We start from the raw sequence: 16,470 nt of genomic DNA, 5'->3' as shown, positions 1-16,470 counted from the left end.
ATGTTATTTAAGTGTTTGCCTGACCTGCTGTTCTTTGCAACCTGTACTTACTAAATCCTGGTGGAAACGACAGTTTGGTTGCTACAGTCAATGCAAATTAGTTAATGAATAATGATAATTTATTTTCAAATAGTGAGTGGGCTGCAGTTTGCTCATACACAGAATGAAGGGTAGGACTAAGTGATCTCCAAGGTCCCTTCCAGCTCTGAAACAACTGAATGACTTCTGCAGTGGCACCGAGTTCTGACTGTATGTTCAGCACTGCCTAGGTGCACAGTAGAAATTTCACTGGTGTCCTGTCCTCTGGGATCTTCCAGTCTAATTAGGGAGGCAATGCTAATGTAAGGTGGGTCACAGTTAAGTGCTACACGTAAAGGTAGAGCCTATAATTGCTATCAGAAGTTGGAAGAGTAAAAGGCCAAAGAAAGCTGGAGTTGGGGAATAATTCATAGATGAAGTGAGAGTTAAACTGGGAAAGAGAGACAGGAAGAAGGGAGATGGTTTCAGAGGACGGCAGCATAGCATGAAAGGCCGACACCCAGGAATTGTTTGGTGTGGTTGCTGGCCGGACCTGAGCACGGGTACCACCTGGAGGGTCGTGGAGAGTAGCACATACCGGGCAGGGCTAGCCCAATAGAGGTTTTGAAAACTGGGCAGAAAACAGGCCAGAGAAAAGTTGTTTAAAAAAAAAAAAAGCCAACAAACATGATTGATTTCCTTTTAATGTTAGGATCAAAATAATATGAAAATTAGTCAGTTTAGGTTCCTTTAGCTATTAACATCAGACTTTAGAAACGTTTTATGGCTTTGTCTGCAAAGACTCTGTTGACTCAGAATTCATCTCAGTGTGAGTCGAATCCCTTGTCACAGGTTTTAGCAACTATACCATTTTGTCACCTTTCAAGGAGCTTATGTTCCATCCAGTACAGAGTGGTTGGCCAGCGGCAACTCTGAGACCCATCTGTGCTGCTTCCACCCTTTCTCTTGATTGCTTCTAGAAAATGTGTACCAGTTGCAGCTCTGAACTGCAGAAGATACCGTAGAGCTGAAATGGCCTGCAAGTGGGTTGGGGGGCGGACAGTTTCAGCACTTCCACTACCTTGTAATGAGAGGGTTACATTAGGATCATTCGATCAGAGGAACAACCTAGTTCTTGAGCACTTAGTTCAGTGCTCCATGGAAATCAAAAAGGCAGTAAGAACAAGGTTTGTCGGTAGAGCTAAGAAAGTGGAGCCCAGCGGCTGCTGGGTTTAGATCAAGGGTCTGAGGACACTCACACTAAACAGAGATGACAGGAGACTTATTAGCATAATGGACTGAAACAAAACCACCATCCAGATTTGGTGCCCAAGGGGAAGTGGAATCTCCGTGGGACCAAGACCAGTTGTTGTGCGTTATGTCTGCCCTTGGAAACATCACTGAACTTGGGTAAAGGAAATGATGCATTCCCCGAGCACTCTAAATCTTGAATCTCTGAACCTCAGGATAGCATCTGTTCTTTTTGCAATATTTCCGTAAAGCTTGGAGAGTAGCCAGAATCGTGAGAGCTTTTATGTAGAATAAGTATCTGTCCAGATAGGGTAGAAAGACTAGGTGACCGCTAAACCGTATAATGAAGTGAAAGAAAGCTCTGTGGCTGATTTGGAAAAGGTCTGTTGTTGATGATCTCTTCAGGTGGTACAGAAAAGATCTTGAAGTAATTCTTTTTGATTTTCTTATGAAATACATTTCATTAATTTGCAAACTTTTATTGACACTTCCCTTGAGCTCAGCTATTTTTTTAAGAGACCTAGATACAAAGGAGAATAAAATATGATGCAACCCCAGTCAACCTGGGAAGATGATGGAATTGCGAGATATTTACTCAAGATAAATCAGTAGGTAAAATACCTCTCCCAACCCTATTGGAGAAGCCCCGAGAAAGACGTTCTCTGCTATATAGGAACTATGTTCAGGATTTTCACTAAGTCAACAATAATTATTTTGCTTTTTCCCTAAATGATTATTTCACATTAAAGTTACTTCAGAAGTTGCTGCTTGTGAATAATTTGAAATTAAGGGTTTAAGCATTGTTCATTGTACTTTTTTCATTGCACAAATAACGCATTAAGACCTCCATTAATTCTTTAATTACTAGTCTCTTATAGTTACATAAGCATACCCATTCACAGATATATTTTTTTGAGGGATTCCCCCCCCCCACCTCATAGCTATCTAGAACTTTCCCCCTGGTGTTTTGAGGAACTTATGAATGAGTCTTCATTATAGTAGAACTAAAATATTGATTCTGTATTCTCTGTGTGAAAGATGATTCTGTTGGTTTGCTCTCAGTAGAACGTGAGTTGTTTTCTCAGTGGTGGTGATGAATTTGCACTAAGTAACCATCTTCCCTCACTGGGATTCCCTATAACAATTGGATGAATTTACAAGATGGCTAATCAGCATTAGAAGTGCAATCTGTGACTGAAAAGCAAAAAAGAGCGAAATTGACTGGTCTAGACAGGGAACAAAGCAATAAGCTTAACCCAATTAGCAAGGCATTCTAACCGGTGGAACTAACCAGCTACACTGAGAAGCTGTCCTCTGCATTTCCTGAGTAGGAAGTGATTAAGGCACATATTCCATTTAGAACGTGTGCTTCCATATCTTGTCTCAGCTGCAAACGCGTTCATGTAAATCTGTATCTTCGTTCTCTTTCATTCTTTTTCATAAATTGAGATATAATTCACTTACCATAAAATTCACTTTTTTTGTAGTGGTTTTTAGAATAGTCCCAAAGTTGCACAACCATCACCACTAATTCCAGGACATTTTCATCACCGGCGAAAGAAATCCCATATCCGCTGCCTCCTTCCCCCAGCCCTTGGTACTTACTACGCTTCAGTTCTTTTTATTATCTTTATTTTTGCTAAGCATTTTAATCAAGCTTCAAGTTCTTTTTCTCAAAGACTTCAACAGGTAGCATTTGGCTGACTCACTCCAACCTCATCATGCATGTGTGACTCAACCCAAGTCATTTCTTCCAAGTCTTCAATTTTTATTCTACTTGACTCTGGGGTTTGTTTTACTCTATTGGCTTGGCCAAAAAGTTTATTCGGGTTTTTCCTGTAACATCTTATGGAAAAACCTGAATGAACTTTTTGGCCAACCCAATATAAGTCCTCTATTTTTTGAACGTTACTTAGATCCTTTAGAAGGAAAACACACACACAGAGACGTAAAACAGCACACAAAAGTTTGTCTTTTCAAGACGAACTTCTTTGGGGATGGCTTCATTTTTAATGTCTTTACCAGAAAAATCTTTCAACTGTGTGTCCTAGAGTTTAATTTCTGTGGAAAGTCTGTGATTGCAGAGATTGTCCTCTTTTCCTATAAATGTGCGAGCTGCTTACACACTTAACTCACTAAATAATCTCATTTGTGTGTGTCTTTCAGAATGCAGCTCTTCAGCATCTGTTTATTCGGAAGTCCTTCCGGCCTTTTAAATGTTTGCAGTGTGGGAAGGCCTTCCGTGAAAAGGACAAACTGGACCAACACTTGCGCTTCCATGGGCGGGAGGGGAGCTGCCCGTTGACCTGTGACCTCTGTAACAAGGGCTTCATCAGCAGTGCGTCCTTGGAGAGCCACATGAAGCTCCACTCGGACCAGAAGACTTACTCTTGCATTTTTTGCCCAGAATCCTTTGACCGCCTTGATTTGTTGAAAGATCACGTGGCCATTCATATCAGTGATGGCTACTTCACCTGCCCAACTTGTAAGAAACGGTTCCCAGATTTCATCCAGGTGAGTGTCTGCTACCGCGATGCCTGAACACTTCCTCTTTTAGGTAAAAGAAACTTCGAGTTTTGGAAGATTGAGACAGCCTGTCATCTGCATTTCCATTCCTTCTTTGCAGCATCTTCTTAGTTGAGCATGATATTTCTTCAGTCAACCTACTTTTGATAAGCAAAAGATTACTATGACCCTTAATTGTCCAAATAAGACATTGGCATTTAAACATTTAAGTTGTATTACAAGTAATAAACACCCAGATCTGGTTATAATCTTTAAAAAGTCTTTCTTAATCCTCGCCAATACCCACTACTCATAAAATATGTGGCGCTTGTAGAAGACATACCCCCATTTCCTGGCCTGGAAACATTTTCTCCCCATCACTTTGGTTTCCTGTCTTGTGCTACTAAGGTGATGCATTTTGGAAGGAAACAAAGAGAAAGCTGGTATATAACATACTGTTTTTTTTTTAACTTTTTATTATATATTGGAGTATAGTTGGTTAACAGTGTTGTGTTAGTTTCAGGTGTACAGCAAAGTGACTCAGTTATATAGGTACATGTATCTATCCTTTTCCAAATTCTTTTCCCATTTAGGTTGTTACATAATATTGAGCAGAGTTCCCTGTGCTCTACAGTAGGTCCTTGTTGGTTATCCATTTTATTTATTTATTTTTGGCTGCGTTGGGTCTTCGTTGCTGCGCTCAGGCTTTCTCTAGTTGCGGCAAGCTCGGGCTATTCTTCATTGCAGTGTGCGGGCTTCTCATTGTGGTGGCTTCTCTTGTTGCGGAGCGCTGGCTCTAGGCACGTGGGCTCAGTAGTTGTGGCACGCAGGCTCAGTAGTTGTGGCGCACGGGCTTAGTTGCTCCGTGGCATGTGGGATCTTCCTGGACCGGGGATCGAACCCGTGTACCCTGCATTGGCAGGCGGATTCTTAACCACTGGGCCACCAGGGAAGGTTATCCATTTTAAATATAGCAGTGTGTACATGTCAATCCCAAACTCCCAGTCTATCCCTCCCACCTGCCGCCTTCCCCCCGGTAACCATAAGTTCGTTCTCTAAGTCTGTGAGTCTGTTTCTGTTTTGTAAATAAGTTCATTTGTATCTTTTTTTTTTTTAAGATTCTGCATATAAGTGATTTCTCTTTCTCTGACTTACTTCATTCAGTATGACAACCTCTAGATCCATCCATGTTGCTGCAAATGGTGTTATTTCATTCTTTTTAATGGCTGAGTAATATTCCATTGTATATATGTACCACACCTCCTTTATCCATTCCTCTGTCAATAGACATTTAGGTTGCTTCCGTGTTTTGGCTATAATATACTTCTGTATTAACACTGACCTCCTCCCCTGTATTATATTCTGGAGTAAAATGGGGTGAGGATAAATTCCAGAATATTCATGATTTCATTTGGACTTCAAGTGTTAATATTGTTACATGCTAGTGAATGAACAAGTAAGTCTAAATATCTAGTAAAAATATTGTGTCTCCCTCTTTTTTTTTTAAAATTACCAAAGCAAAAGGAGACTAGGATTTAATCATAGTTCTGTTAGTGTTGGGAGTCTTGGTAATTTTCTCACTTTACACAAACAATTAGAGAAGTTGCCTTAAGGTGGAATTTAATGGCACGAGAGACTCCAAAAATAATGAAGGAAAATGTCTTGCAGGAGTGGTTTGATATGACTCACTACTTAGCTCCCATCCATAACTCTTCTTTGCTGGGTATTTATGGCAAAGAGAGTTCAGAGGCCATATTCCTTTGTTTAAGTTATCTAAAAGTATAGGGAATAAGTCCCAGTTAAGGGGAAATGACGCTGGTGTTGTGCTGTTCTCATATATGGGTAATGTGTTTTCTCCCGTCTAATTCATGTCTTTAATTCTTCAGAACCTGATTTGATAGAAAGATGTAAAAGGACCAGTTACTACAAGGGGCTAAGTTGCTTCTATACATGTTGGAAGCAGGAAAAAGTGAGAAGGAATTATGTTTTGTTCTCTTATAGGTACTTTTTACCAAGATTCATTTAAATCCAAGGGAACTCTTGCTTTTAATCTTAAAAAAAAAAAAAGGAAAGAAAAATGGGTTGCACGTGATCAGGGCTTGGACTAGGCGAACATTTTCTTCTTCCTCTTCAAGTTCTGTGGGAGGTCGAGGTTGGTAAGGCTTTCTGGCCTCTGTGATGGGGATAGTGTTACCGAGGCCCGTTATCAGTCACACCTGATTGGCTCCCAGGCCAGGCTGATGAAGATCCACGGCACAGCGTTTGGCTCCCTCTAACGTCGCTGAGCTGCCTTTGGTCATTTCCCCTGACTTTCTGTGTCCTCACTGCCAGGTGAAAAAACACGTGCGAAGCTTCCACTCGGAAAAGATCTACCAGTGTACGGAGTGCGACAAGGCCTTCTGCCGCCCCGACAAGCTGCGGCTGCATATGCTCCGGCACTCAGACCGTAAGGACTTCCTGTGTTCTACGTGTGGGAAGCAGTTTAAGGTAGGAACCAGCAAGCAGCCTGGGTGTTCTCGGGCCACTGAAACTGACAAGCTGAGGATGAGCCTGCGCATTTCATGGGTGTATCATCTATGCTCAAGGAACAGACTTGAGATGTACTTTGTGCCTCATGTTTGACTTACTTGTTAAGATAAAATTAAGGGGAAAACTCACCTTAATTTCCCAAAATAATTAATTCAAATCCCCAAACAGAGTACTAATGCATCTTTTACAAGAATCCAAGTGTATAATGAATAGAACTAAACTGCTATCGAGGAACTCCTAAGAGGACAATACATTTACCCACCAAATTTTTTACTGAGCACTTATTAAGTGTAGGAGCCTGATAATTGAGCCCTGGGGCATGAGGACTGTCATCCAACAGAGGTGGGAAATCTGTGGGATGTTGAGAGCGCTTAGACTATTTTGGGGAATGTTAATGACTTACAGGATTAAGATAAAAAATAATAAGTATCAGAAATGGGCCTGGAATTTAGAAGAAAGCAACGGACAAACCCACGGGAGACTCAGAGATAAGAGTTAAACAAATGAATGTGAAAATGGTAAAATATGGTTCGTGGGGAAACCAGATGATTCTGCAAAGATGTCCCTGAGAGACACTCTGCAGAATATGAGTAGGTCATGCTGTCATAGAAACTGGAAAAGAATCCGAAATGGATTCAGGAGGGGAGAACTAATTTTAAAAGGAGGCATTTGTGTAGAGTGTGGAGTTGGTGGGGATGCCTGGCATTGCACCTCTGAACTTAGCATGGTTCCAGATACACGGTGGTCATTCAAGAAATGTTTGTTAATAAATGTGCTGAAAAATGAAGTAGTTACAGAAACATCCTCGTACCAAAATGTGGAAAGAACTGGTCTGGTAGAAAGGTTCAAAATCTTTCTAAGACCGATAGCAGTGTAATCGTATGTCCAGGAGCAGAGCCTCACTGGATAAGGGAGCTGGCATTTTTGGAATTTGTTTTTATTCAGGATGGGCTCTGCTTCATTTTCTGTCTGTGGACTCACATCAACATGTGTCACTAGAAGATTAGATTATCAGACTAAGAGCTGTGACCTAGACCGTGTGCCCCATCCATAGCAGGCAGTAACTGCTTACTTGAACTGCTAAATTTATATGATGAGAGATACTTACTTAAATTCATTTGGGATTTAGAGGAATGTCATTATGTGTGTTAAAACATGTGGTAATTGAGGACACACATGGCTTTGTAAATCCAGTATTACCTACCATCCATTATCAGTTTGTCTTGTAGTTCTTTTTTTTTTTTTTTTAAACTTTTTGGCTGCACTGCAAGGCATGTGGGATCTCAGTCCCCCCGACCAGGGATGGAACCCGCACCCCCTGCAGTGGAAGTGTGGAATCTTAACCGCTGGACTGCTAGGGAAGTCCCTGTCTTGTAGTTCTTAATACCAAACTTATTCCACGTGCCCTTTGATCACTTCTACATAAATGCAAAACCTTTCTTCTCAAAAATCATTGTGTAGTTTTCAAACTGGATGGTCATTTTCAAGCAAGGCTCATTGGAATGCACTTACTTGCTAGCGAACAGAGTAATTCCCAGCCAGGGTTGCCGTGTCCTCGGTTGTAGTCTGGTGGGTTGCGTTACTGCTAACTTGTATTGATTTTTTTTTTACCCCTTCAATTAAAAATCTTCTACTCCCACTCCCCACCCCTCTGCCTTCTCAAAAATCCTCTCTAAACAGCGAAAAGACAAACTACGGGAACACATGCAGAGGATGCACAACCCTGAGAGGGAGGCCAAGAAAGCTGACCGCATCAGCCGCTCCAAGACGTTCAAGCCGCGCATCACGTCCACTGACTACGACAGCTTCACGTTCAAGTGCCGCCTGTGCATGATGGGCTTCCGGAGACGAGGCATGCTGGTCAGTGCCAGGCTCCGGACCGCGATGGCACAGTAGTCTGCACTAAACCTGTCACTGGGTTTCATCCCTGGCCAGGGACAAAGCGGAGGCGAACAGTTCCCAGCCTGGGGCTTCTCTCCCCCCTGGTCACCCCTTGCTGCCTTTGCCATGGTTCATTTCCGGTGTTTCTTGGAAGAGGTCTGTTGATCACTTTTCATTGCTCGGTTTGCTTTGCTTTGCCCCTCTCCGGCTCTGCTCTCCTCTTCCTGTTCTCTTCTGTGTTCCCGAACGTACTCTCTGGCGGGGTCGTTGCCTTGCAGCCCCCGCACACCAGTTGTTCCAGATATGACACAGCAATAGAAGGGAACTTTCCGCCAAGGCAGGGTATGCGAACCGGGTTAGCTGAAGCACCAGGAGAGCCGGGTCTCCGCTCTCAACTCATTGGGCCCTGATGACAGTTTTTGCAGAATATATCTGTATCTCATTCAACGTCCTCGGTAAGGCCAGGGCGCTGAATAATGGAGACACTTGATCAGGAGAATTCTTGAAAGAAATTCCTGCTAGTGTGATTTTCCATTTTTCCACCAGCAGCTCTTTCAGTCAAAGGCTATCGGTGGAATCCACAGCAGCCCAATTCACCTTCAGTGATTTGCTGAATTACTGTTAACTCCTGTTAATGCGTCGGTGTCAGAGGGTCCTGGCAGTGCCGGTTCTGGCCAAAGGCCTCATGTTTTGGGGTGTCGCTTCAGAGAGTTTCAGCTGCTTGCACTCGGTATCGGAGGTATTTGTTCAGCGTCTGCTGGTCACCGGGTCTCTTCTTCTCATTTGCTTTTTTTTTCCTTTTAGGTAAATCACTTATCAAAGAGGCACCCAGACATGAAGATAGAAGAGGTGCCAGAGTTAACTCTACCCATCATAAAGCCCAACCGTGACTACTTTTGTCAGTATTGTGATAAGGTAAAAGGAAACTGTCCATAGGAGGATACCTGTGTGGGAGCCCCGCTCAGGGCCAGCTTGTCTGCATGTATATATATATACTAGGACCTTGCAGTTTCTCTTAACAGATGGTTCCCTGTCTCTCAGTAGTCTTCCATTCAGACAAGAAAGGGCTAGGAGTGCAGCCTCATTTTAAGCCAAAATTATTTTCTTAAGAATTAGTGAGCTCTGTTTTTCTTGTTCCTTCTCTCTGTGATTTTTGCCGTTAAAGAAGAAGCTTATTACCAAGAGCTTAGTATGTGCATTCATTTTAAATTCCTAAGCTCTAAAATGAGGGTGTTTGTCATCCTACTTGTAAAATACAGAGTAGATTTTGGATTTCTAGGAGATTGAGTAGGATGTGAAAAAGTCTGGTGGTGGAATACTCTGTTTGTACTATTCCATTCTTGATTTTTGCATAGTTACAAAAAACACAGGAATAGAATATACATGTATTGTTTCATTGTAATATTGTCTCCTTATACGATGTCAGCCGTATCAGTTATAGGCTGTGCATAAGTAGTGTCAACTTAAAAGTAAGAAACATTTTTTAAGCACAGATTCACCACTACAGGTTCTAGTTGCTATTAGACTTGCCATTTTGGAAGATTCTTTGGCATCTAGTAGTCAACTATGTATGTACATCACATGAGAGCTTTCACAGAAAGACTAAAGGGTGAACTGGCCTTGAAAGAAATTGTTTCTATGACTGTATATTCACCTCTTAAACTTCAGGGTAAAGGTAAAGGTGTTTTTACTATTCCTATCTTAGATGTATAAATTCAAGGCAGATGCCTCACATATCTATGTTATGTTCTTACGTTATTCTGATTTATGTTACATCCCCATTATCCTTCAGCATATCTGTTAATATATTTTATTTTGGACTACGTGAATACTTTCTCTCATTTCCTCGTGATGAAATTGTTAGATTGCCTTAAGCAAGAAGGTGGACGTATACACTGCTTCCATGGCAAAGCTTTTGAATTTGCAGGTTTATAAAAGTGCCAGTAAGCGAAAAGCCCATATTCTGAAGAACCATCCTGGGGCTGAGCTCCCACCAAGCATTCGGAAACTTCGTCCCGCCGGCCCTGGAGAACCAGACCCCATGCTGAGCACCCACACCCAGCTCACGGGCACTATAGCTACCCCGCCCGTGTGCTGCCCTCACTGCTCCAAACAGTACAGCAGCAAGGTACGGGGAAGGCTTTGGACCACGTCGGAACCAAGGTCATGGTTTAAGGGAACATTGCTTAAGAGAAGATGGTACTTATCCAGATGCCGTGATGGCGTCTTCTGAGTTGATGGGGGTGCTAAAGGAGCTGCTTCCTGAGAACAGGGAGCGTAGCACAGAACGGGAAGGGAATACAGTGGACTTTCCCGGGAATTAGTACCATCTGAGCACTTGAATGGTTTCCTTTGCCCTTGGCCCGAGGTGGGGCTCCGATTTCAATATTCCCTGCTCGTGGTTTATGAGCTCAGGCTTGCAGCAGCACTACATAAGAACTTAAATGATGGTTCTTGAGAAGGGGGTCATTGTTGCTGTGGGGGAATGCAGTCATTGATTGCTGCAGGTATTGGTGGGATCAGGGGATGCTGTGAGGTATTCTGACCTTGCCTGATAGCGTGGGGGGGTCACACGAGTCTTTACTTTCTTTCCAGCGTCTTCTTTTTTCCCTTTCATACCATTGTCCCGCTTCAGGGAGGGCAGGCAGAGCCAGTGTTACTCTTTTTTTTCTTTTAAACATAACATGAAGGACTATAGGAACCATTGGAGGGCTTGCATTTGAGAAAGATCGAAAATAACCTATTCTAGTAATTCTTCTTGGTTTTCGCCATAACTTTTCAGACCAAGATGGTACAGCACATTCGAAAGAAGCATCCGGAGTACGCCCAGCTACCCAACACCATACACACGCCTCTGACAACGGCCGTGATCAGTGCGGCTCCAGCTGTTTTAACTACAGACAGTGCTACCGGAGAGACTGTGGTGGTAAGTGTGTGACCGGTAAGAGCGACTCCTGTCCTCTGCTGCCCATCACAGCTTCAGTGCCAAGGCCATGTCTGTCCTGGTATTTAATGGGCTGCAGATGTAGCCCACCACCCTTCAGGGTTCTATACCAGGCGTGATGCTTAACGATTGGGTCTCCCAGTCGGTGCTTTCCAAAGCTCTCTGTAAAAGGAGTAGCAGGAAATTCTCAGTGCTGCTTGTTCACTGCAAGATTGTCAGAACTGGGCCTCCCTGGTGGCGCAGTGGTTGAGAGTCCGTCTGCCGATGCAGGGGACACGGGTTCGTGCCCCGGTCCGGGAGGATCCCACATGCCACGGAGCGGCTGGGCCTGTGAGCCATGGCCGCTGAGCCTGCGCGTCTGGAGCCTGTGCTCCACGACGGGAGAGGCCACAACAGTGAGAGGCCCGCGTACAGCAAAAAAAAAAAAAAAAAAAAGATTGTCAGAGCCTCCGGGGTAACTCCCTGGGCCTGACACAGACAGACAGCTAGAGGTATATAGGTAATCTTCCAACACCTTCTTAACTCTGGGTCTTTTTCTATCCGAGCTCAGGGCTCATTTGCGGTCCCATGATCCCACCAGTTAGACAAACCAACTGTTTGTAGGATTTCAGAGCACTGAAACAGCCACAAGCAGCAGTGTTATCAGCTGATGTGCTTTTTGTGATTTTTGCAGACAACAGACTTGCTAACCCAGGCTATGACGGAACTGTCCCAGACCTTAACGACGGATTACCGAACGCCGCAAGGGGACTACCAGAGAATCCAGTACATTCCCGTGTCGCAGTCTACATCTGGGCTACAGCAGCCTCAGCACATACAGCTTCAAGTGGTGCAGGTGGCCCCGGTACTGTCCTGCGTTTATTTCTCTTTACCTGCGTGAATGCCATATGGCCACCAGCCAACACAGCAGCTGGGGTCAGCTAAAACACCTAATTCTCAGAGCTGGGGCTGGGCCCTACATACTGTGCATGTCAGCGTGGAGTCTAAGGCGTTTGTAAAGCCCTGGCTGTCGAGGGCTCTGGACTCAGCAGTGTAAGAGATTTTTGTCAACAGTATCCAGAGATTTTCGGCTCCAGTGTATACCACTATCCTGCCCTGCTGCAGGCCAGCACTGAGCCTCTTCTGAACCCTTACCCTGGGCACCCAGGTGGACTACTTGGTGAGGAGCCTGTTTGATCAGCCCCTACCCAGGCATCAAATGACGTCTGTCAGTTGGAGGTTGTAAGGAATAACTGTGAATTTTGAATATCGCTTAGTACCTTATTAGTAGCAAGTTATAACTGTTCCTTCTACAAGGTAATTAATACCTCATTCTTACTGATTCAGGAGCTAAAAGAAAAAAGTCCTCCCAGAACTATTGTTTCATTGAATTATACTAAGGAAATGTACTCAAGGCACACATAAACAAATGTTTTGCTTTGAAATAAATTGGACTCTGAAAATTTAAAACTAATATGAAAGCAGGAAAGAGGAAGTTGCCACTGTCATTGACTATTCTTTATCTTTTTTTTTTTTTTAATAGGAGCGTTCTTAATTTTAGGCTTTGGAGGAATCTATGAATCCCTGAAGTTGTCTGTAAATTATGATATATATGTACATTATTTTAGAAAAAGGGTCTGCACTTTCATCAGATTCTCAGTTGTCTGTGATACATAAAAGGTTAGGAACCACTGTTTTAGTGGTTAAGTGTGACAAGCTGAAAGCGAATTTTCTCCTTTGATCTCTTTTAACTGATAAAGGGTAGGCCATTAAAATTAATTGAAACTTAAGGGAAAAAAGATTTTTGATTCCTGAGAGCTTCTCAGTCAGCTTCTTATTAGGAGCTGTATTCCCTCATCTGCTCCTCTTCCAGAATGAAATCTCGTTACTGTCTTATGGTTAATAAGCATAATTTTTAAAACTATTTTTTTCCCTGATGCTTGGCAGCTTGGCCCCGGTGTGGGCCCTCTGGGAGTGAGCCCCGGCTCTGAAGCCCTGCCTGTTCTGCTGCTGGGGTGTTGTTTTAGCTACACCTTTTCTTTGGAAGGCTTTCCTTTAACCTTAATCAGCCTGGGTCTGGGTTTCTCCTCCCGCAGGCCACTTCCCCTCACCAGTCCCAGCAGTCCACGGTGGACGTCGCCCAGCTCCACGACCCTCAGACCTACACACAGCATGCCATCCAGGTGCAACACATCCAGGTCACGGAGCCCCCCGCCCCGGCCGCGCCCGCCTCCCAGGTACGCTGCTCCCACTGACTGCTCCAGGGACTAGTCTCAGGTTCATGTGGCCTCAGGGACCCTGAAGATGTACTAAGAGCGAAGACATGCAATCTTCACACCTGGTCTCCTTGACTATGGAAATGATATCATTATTTTGCGGGCCTTTAAAGAGTCTCACCTCTGCCTCCAATTTTTCTGTTGGTATTAGGGATGCACTTCCATTAAGTGCTTAGCTTCCCCTGTCCAGATGGAGCCCTGGGCTCTGATCTCGTAGAGACAACATTGGCCTTTGCTTCCTGTTCTAAATGGCTGTATGACAGTCGGCAATTGCTAGGCTGTTTCTATAATTTTGGAACAGTGACTTTGTGGAGTATTACTGTGTTTGTGTGATAGAGACTATCATTGAGATCACAGAGTTACATCCATTCAAAAATGTTTATTAAATTCTTACTCTTTGCAGGAAACTTTTCTAGGTCTTGCCCTCAAGGAGCTTAGAGTCTAGTAGGGATATAACACCTATATATAAGTAAATAGGGCATGAAATGAAGGTATCTGAGCCGTAAAGGATGCCTGTAGACCCACCCCTGACATTCCCAGGTTCCACAGCACAAATGAAGGCCTGCATACCACCATCCTGAGTAGTTAAATGTTTCAATCAAGTTCACAAATCATTAAATAAACATGTTCTGTCTTCCCTGCTTGACATAGGTACTTTAATAATGATAAAATTGAAAAATATACATAAAGTAACAATGGCTACTAAATAACATGGATAGTGCCAATTCAAAATTAAATGCATTTTTCTGCCAAACACATGGTTGGCACTGGCAGCGGCCCGGTATGGGTGGGAGGAATGGAGGAGAAAGGGTGTCTCTCTCTCTTTTGCTGGCTCCAATTGCTGTGGAATCCATAGGATAAACATGCACTTTCTCTGCCTTCCTATTTATTGGGGGGTGGGGGGAGGCCTGACATCTGATCGCCCCTCCTCTCCACCCCCCAGTAAGGTTTCTGGTGACTTCTCCCAGCCCAGGACAGGCAGCCTCTATCCACAAGGGGCCGTGAGTTTCCCACGCCCACTAGCTTCACACTTCTAAGTTTCTCAAAGGAACCCAAGGCTGGAGGGCCAGGACGGACTCAGTTCCTTGTCAGGATGAGGTGGCCCAGGGACAGCCGTCCCCAAGCCTGCTTCCCCTTTCTCCTCACTCAGGCTCCTTCCTGCACTCACAGGGCCTGTGTACCATGTGGACACCCCATCCCACGTGTCTCAGCTCCATCCACACCCCTGCAAATGGTGATCCACGGCCACCCCTTTGGTCCCAGGTGCCCGAATACCGTGAGAGGGGCCACATCCAGGAGACAGGACCCCTGCAGGAGGCCAAGCCTAGGGAAGAGACTTGTGTGGGTCCCAGAAGTGGGTGCAGGGCCATTTCCAAGGTCTGTGAGGCCTCACGTGAGAAGGGCACAGCTGGAGAAGGGCCAGCCAAGATCCCTGCAGGGGTCCCTCTTGCCTGGGTCTGAGGACCACGTGGATGTGCCATTAGGTTAGCGGAGTACAGGTGAGGGAAAGACGGTGTTTAGCAGGGAATCAAGGACAATTTTGTAGAAGTGGTGTTTGAATTAGGTCTCGAAGGAGGGGTATGGTTTTGATATGGTAGCTGGGGAGGCATTATGAGCTGACCACACTCTCACTGTGAGTAAAGACACAGAGGTGGGAAATTGTGGTGTATTTGTAAAGACTGTGTAGGTTAGTGACAGGAGATGGTGTTTGGAAACAGCACCGGAGCTGGAGCGTGGAGGGCCTGAATGGCAGATAGATAGTGGGGCGGGGGCTTTATCCTGTAGGTGGGATGTATCCCCGTGTTTATCTCCACTAACTGGGGGAGTATCCAGTGCACATCAGTGGGGATTCTGACTTCCGGATTCTACTTCAGTTTGTGTTACAGGTTAGCTTTGTGACACCGGCAAGTTATTGGGCTTTTCAGGGTTTTTTTTAATGTAATGAAGATAATTATACTTTCATTCATTTACTTTTATAACAAGCATATGGAAATTAAGTTTTTGGATACCCTTGTAGATAATCCTTTGGAAACTAGGATTTCCTAGTTATGATTGCTTGTCATTACTTCTGTTCTTTTTTAAAATATCACTAGTTTAGCAGTGCTCCCTTCAGTGTTACAGTCCTCATGATCATGATGTACTCTCTTCAGTGGCTAGTTGACACTTTAACGCATCCTGGTCTCTTTTCTCTCGAGGTGGCAGGGCAGCCGCTGAGCCCCTCCCCGCAGCAGTCTCAGCAGGGGCTCAGCCCCTCCCAGGTTGCAGGCAGCTCCTCGCAGGGCCAGGCCCTCCAGCAGCAGCCCCAGAGCACCACGGTCCAGCACACGTACCTCCCCAATGCCTGGAATTCCTTCCGCGGCTACTGTAAGTGAGGGTGGCCCTCCTGGGTGCCGGTGGGGAACCTGCAGCCACGGGGAGGAATTTCATCAGCTTTATCATCCATTTTATGGCTTAAAGGATCGTTGGCCATTTTCTACACTCTGCAGAACCTGTACTTCAGTGAGTGTCATGGCACAATTCAGGGCGGCGTCTGATTCAGGGCCACCCTGAAATGACATTTTTCCAAGACGTCAGGAATATTGCTGGAGGAAGTGTAGGCAGGTGGTTTAAGTAATAGAGCAGGTGGATTGAGGGTATGGGGTCATGATTCACCTCTTCCACCAATATTTACTGAATATCACTGGGCTAGACCCTGCATGTACGAAAGATGAATGCTGACATTCGCATAAGTAACACAGCACAATAATAATGTTAGCTAACGTTCATCAAGCTCTGACCATGTGCCAGGAATGATTCTAAACTGCATCTATATCACATCCAGTATTCACAACAACCTCCTAGGAAAGTACAATCGTTACTTGCATTTTACAGATAAGACAATTTAGACGCAGTGCAACTCGTCCAAGGAACGTAGCTACTAAACGGAGGCCTGGAACCCAGGCAGTCTGGCTCCAGAGTTTACACTGTAAACCAGCCCACTGTGCTGCCCCTCCTAACGAGATAGTCATGGGCTCACAGAGACGATTATCTCGTGGAGATAGATATATGAGTAGCTGATTTCAAAACCCTGAGGTTAGTGCTACCAGA

General features: G+C 44.5%; 1 protein-coding gene across 1 annotated transcript in view; it reads left to right on the top strand.

Annotated features, from left to right (window-relative positions):
- The window catches only part of PRDM10 (PR/SET domain 10), an 87,214-nt gene that overhangs the window by 62,082 nt on the left and 8,662 nt on the right, over positions 1–16,470 (top strand). Inside the window, exons 12-20 of the mRNA XM_030841228.2 lie at positions 3,436–3,783; positions 6,106–6,261; positions 7,984–8,163; positions 8,989–9,099; positions 10,112–10,312; positions 10,967–11,110; positions 11,802–11,972; positions 13,204–13,344; positions 15,579–15,747. Coding sequence (XP_030697088.1) covers positions 3,436–3,783; positions 6,106–6,261; positions 7,984–8,163; positions 8,989–9,099; positions 10,112–10,312; positions 10,967–11,110; positions 11,802–11,972; positions 13,204–13,344; positions 15,579–15,747 — 1,621 coding nt within the window. The remainder of the gene's footprint in view (positions 1–3,435; positions 3,784–6,105; positions 6,262–7,983; positions 8,164–8,988; positions 9,100–10,111; positions 10,313–10,966; positions 11,111–11,801; positions 11,973–13,203; positions 13,345–15,578; positions 15,748–16,470) is intronic.

Source organism: Globicephala melas, chromosome 8, assembly GCF_963455315.2.
Source record: "Globicephala melas chromosome 8, mGloMel1.2, whole genome shotgun sequence".
NCBI classification, from domain to species: domain Eukaryota; kingdom Metazoa; phylum Chordata; class Mammalia; order Artiodactyla; family Delphinidae; genus Globicephala; species Globicephala melas.
The sequence above is the reverse complement of the archived record's forward strand: the minus strand, read 5'-3'. Positions and strand labels throughout refer to the sequence as shown.